Source organism: Antrostomus carolinensis, unplaced genomic scaffold (genome assembly GCF_000700745.2).
Source record: "Antrostomus carolinensis isolate BGI_N321 unplaced genomic scaffold, ASM70074v2 scaffold31883, whole genome shotgun sequence".
Lineage (NCBI taxonomy): Eukaryota > Metazoa > Chordata > Aves > Caprimulgiformes > Caprimulgidae > Antrostomus > Antrostomus carolinensis.
This window is the reverse complement of record NW_010303730.1, coordinates 23,937-27,111: the sequence shown is the minus strand read 5'-3', so window position 1 is coordinate 27,111 and position 3,175 is coordinate 23,937. Positions and strand designations below refer to the sequence as shown.

General features: G+C 36.3%; 1 protein-coding gene across 1 annotated transcript in view; it reads left to right on the top strand.

Moving 5' to 3' along the window:
• The first annotated feature begins 387 nt into the window (after positions 1-387).
• RAD50 (RAD50 double strand break repair protein) overlaps positions 388-3,175 on the top strand; it is a 22,282-nt gene continuing 19,494 nt past the window's right edge. The window contains exons 1-6 of the mRNA XM_010164217.1: positions 388-558; positions 952-1,035; positions 1,261-1,412; positions 2,043-2,228; positions 2,379-2,583; positions 3,050-3,174. Of these exons, the coding sequence (XP_010162519.1) occupies positions 430-558; positions 952-1,035; positions 1,261-1,412; positions 2,043-2,228; positions 2,379-2,583; positions 3,050-3,174 (881 nt within the window). The 5' untranslated portion in view covers positions 388-429. The remainder of the gene's footprint in view (positions 559-951; positions 1,036-1,260; positions 1,413-2,042; positions 2,229-2,378; positions 2,584-3,049; position 3,175) is intronic.

Genomic DNA, 3,175 nt, shown 5'->3' with positions numbered 1-3,175 from the left:
AGTCACAGGGGACTGGTCAGTGTTGGGTTCATGATGGGACTCCATGAGCTTAAACGACTTTTCCCATCGAGGTGATTCTGTGTGAAAACACGTGTGTGGATTTTGTGTCATGGAATAAAGCGCGTTCCTCTTACGCTTCAAGGGTTACTTTGGCCATTGTCTTTGATTTAATGTTAAATAACGTGGTACTTTTCTTAACCCGAAGTTGATTAGCTTCTCAGTTTAAACCAAATCGCCTTCATGCATTCTGTACCTCAAACCTTAGCTGTGTTTTTAAAGATTCTCACAGAATTCTGTGCTAGTATAGTTATGTTGTAAGCTTTCAGTGATACCCTGTGGGTTTTGCCTTCTAGGTTTCTCACAAAGCTTTATTTTACAGCATTTATAACCTTTACACTTCTGACTTTGGAGAGAAGAAGTTCTGCAGAAATGTCGAAGATTGAGAAAATGAGTATCCTCGGCGTGAGGAGTTTTGGGGTAGAGGATAAAGACAAACAAATTATCACTTTCTTTAATCCATTAACTATTTTGGTGGGACCGAATGGTGCAGGAAAAACGGTGAGGCTAACTGTATGTTTGGTTTTGAATTGTAAATAGCTCTGAAAGGCCTCAAATTATGAGTAATTATCTCTACAGAAAGGTATTAAAAATATTGCAAAAATCTTGCTGTTCACTGTAAATATTGTGTTGTCTGGCATTATTAGAGATGTGCCTTTATACCTGGATTTTGCAGAGCACTGGTCAATATTTTACGTAGGAAATTGATTGAGATCCTGATTAAAACTGATTTTGCAAATCATGATACTCAAAAAAGAAAATTTCATTTCTTATTTCTCTCTCCTCACATATTTAACACATTTGTAAATATTTGGGCTGTTACTGTGGTTTTGCCTGTAGTCCATCTTGATTAAATTGCTATTGTAACTATATACCTATTTCTGTTTTTTTTAGACTATCATTGAATGTCTTAAATATATATCCACTGGAGATTTTCCTCCTGGCACCAAAGGAAACTCATTTGTTCATGATCCAAAGGTAAAAGTCATGGTGACTAGATATCATGTGTATTTACTCCTAAGTGAAATACTTAACCACACTCACAGTTGTGATAAAAACAGGGATGCTCGAGTTCTAGGCAGATATGAGCTGGCCATACTATTTCAGGAAAAACAAAGAGCTGGGGGAGATGAGAACATTACCCACAACTGGGAATGTTGAGGAGAATTTCCCTTATTCTATTTTTTTTTGTTTCTACTAAAGGTTGCCAATGAAACAGATGTTAGAGCTCAAATCCGATTACAGTTCCGAGATATAAACGGAGAGCTCGTAGCTGTCCAGCGATCCATGGTCTGTACCCAAAAAGGCAAGAAAACAGAATTCAAAACACTCGAAAGTGTCATTACTAGAACAAAGTAAGTTGTCAAGTTGTTTTCTAGGTTTGGCATGAGGATCAGTTTGGATTTTCTGTATTTTAATGTGTAAGACAAAAGAAAACTTCATAATGTATTCCCTGAAGTAGCTACCAGTGCTCTTAGATTAAAGCTGTGTAGTTTCATCACTTCATCAGTTCAAAAATCCTACATTTGATAGCCATTTTAAGCTACTTTAAGAACAACTTCTATCTATTACCTTGCATTTATTTGAAGATTCTATTAATAATGGTACAGTTTGAAAGTAACACTGTGTGGGGTGTGTAGGCTTTGCTTCCTTTAGCACCATTTTCAGTTTCAGATCATTGTTGGCCCGTGTTTAACTCTGATCTCCACTATTTAAGGTGTGTATTCAATTAACTTTATTCCAGATTGGTTTTGCTCCCTCTGGTGGTTTTGCATATTTTTAAAATGTGTAATAGTCTTGACTGCAAATATTGACAGTGTGAAATGATGTGTCGAACGTGGTAATTATATGCTTAAAAATCGTTACTCATTAAGATTTTAATTGGTAGGCTACAATGAGATTATACTGTTAAAAATGCAGTTTGCTTTTTTAACAGAATTTGCTGGTTTTAACAGAACTTTGTGGGTTTTATTTGTGCTCCCTAGGCATGGTGAGAAGGTCAGCCTGAGTTCCAAGTGTGCAGAAATCGATCGAGTGATGATCAGCGCCCTTGGCGTTTCCAAATCGGTGATTAACAATGTCATTTTCTGCCACCAAGAAGAATCCAACTGGCCACTAAGTGAAGGGAAGGCCCTGAAACAAAAATTTGATGAGATCTTCTCAGCAACAAGGTTTTTTTCTCTTTACTGTAATTAAATAAAAACTAAGTAAGAAAATGTCTTCTTTAACAACGTAGATGTTACGAAAGTGGCTAGGGCATTGTTTCAAACGTCAGTATTGCTGCATTGCCAAAAGGATCTGAAATTTTCTCTTTTTTAAAGGTATATTAAAGCACTTGAAACTCTCCGTCAGGTACGACTGAAACAAAGCGGGAAAGTAAAAGAGTGTCAGACAGAACTGAAATATCTAAAAGAGAATAAAGAAAAAGCACAGGAAATCCAGGATAATCTTAACAATACAGAGGCTCAACTGGCTGCTTCTAAGGAGAATGTAAAATCGATTGTGAGTCAACTTGAGCCTCTGAAGGTAATTTGCATGACATTTACATTAAGGCGTTAACACAAAACAATACATAAGTACCCAAGAACAAAAAATGTGAAAGCTGGATGACTTTCTTGATTAAAATCTTACACTTTTATGTTGTGTCATCTAATCCTCTGCTCTGAAGTGCCTCAACAAACCTGGCAGGTGCTGGTGGAACCTGTAAACACTCATTGGAGGTTTAAGAACATAGTTTGTGAAATTCCTGTAGCAGCATTGGGTTTTTTGTAGCTTCATTTAAAATGTCTTTCTCAAATGTAGCTGGTAACTAAAGCTATTATAAACTGTAACTAAAACAAAAACTAAACTAGAACTTAAAAACCCCTGTTTAAAAAAAAAAAAACTTTATAAAGCTGAAGGTTTTTGACTTTAACTATATCGTATAGAAGAACTGGTTATGGGATTCATAAGCTGGTGAGATATTTTCCTCACAGCATTCTTTCCTTTGCAGAGTTCTCTGGCAGAAGTTGAACAGAATCTCGTAAAAGTCATGAGGCTAGACAATGACGTAAAAGCTCTGGAGAGCAGGAAGAGGCAGATGGAGAAAGATAATCAAGATTTGCAACAGAAGATGGAA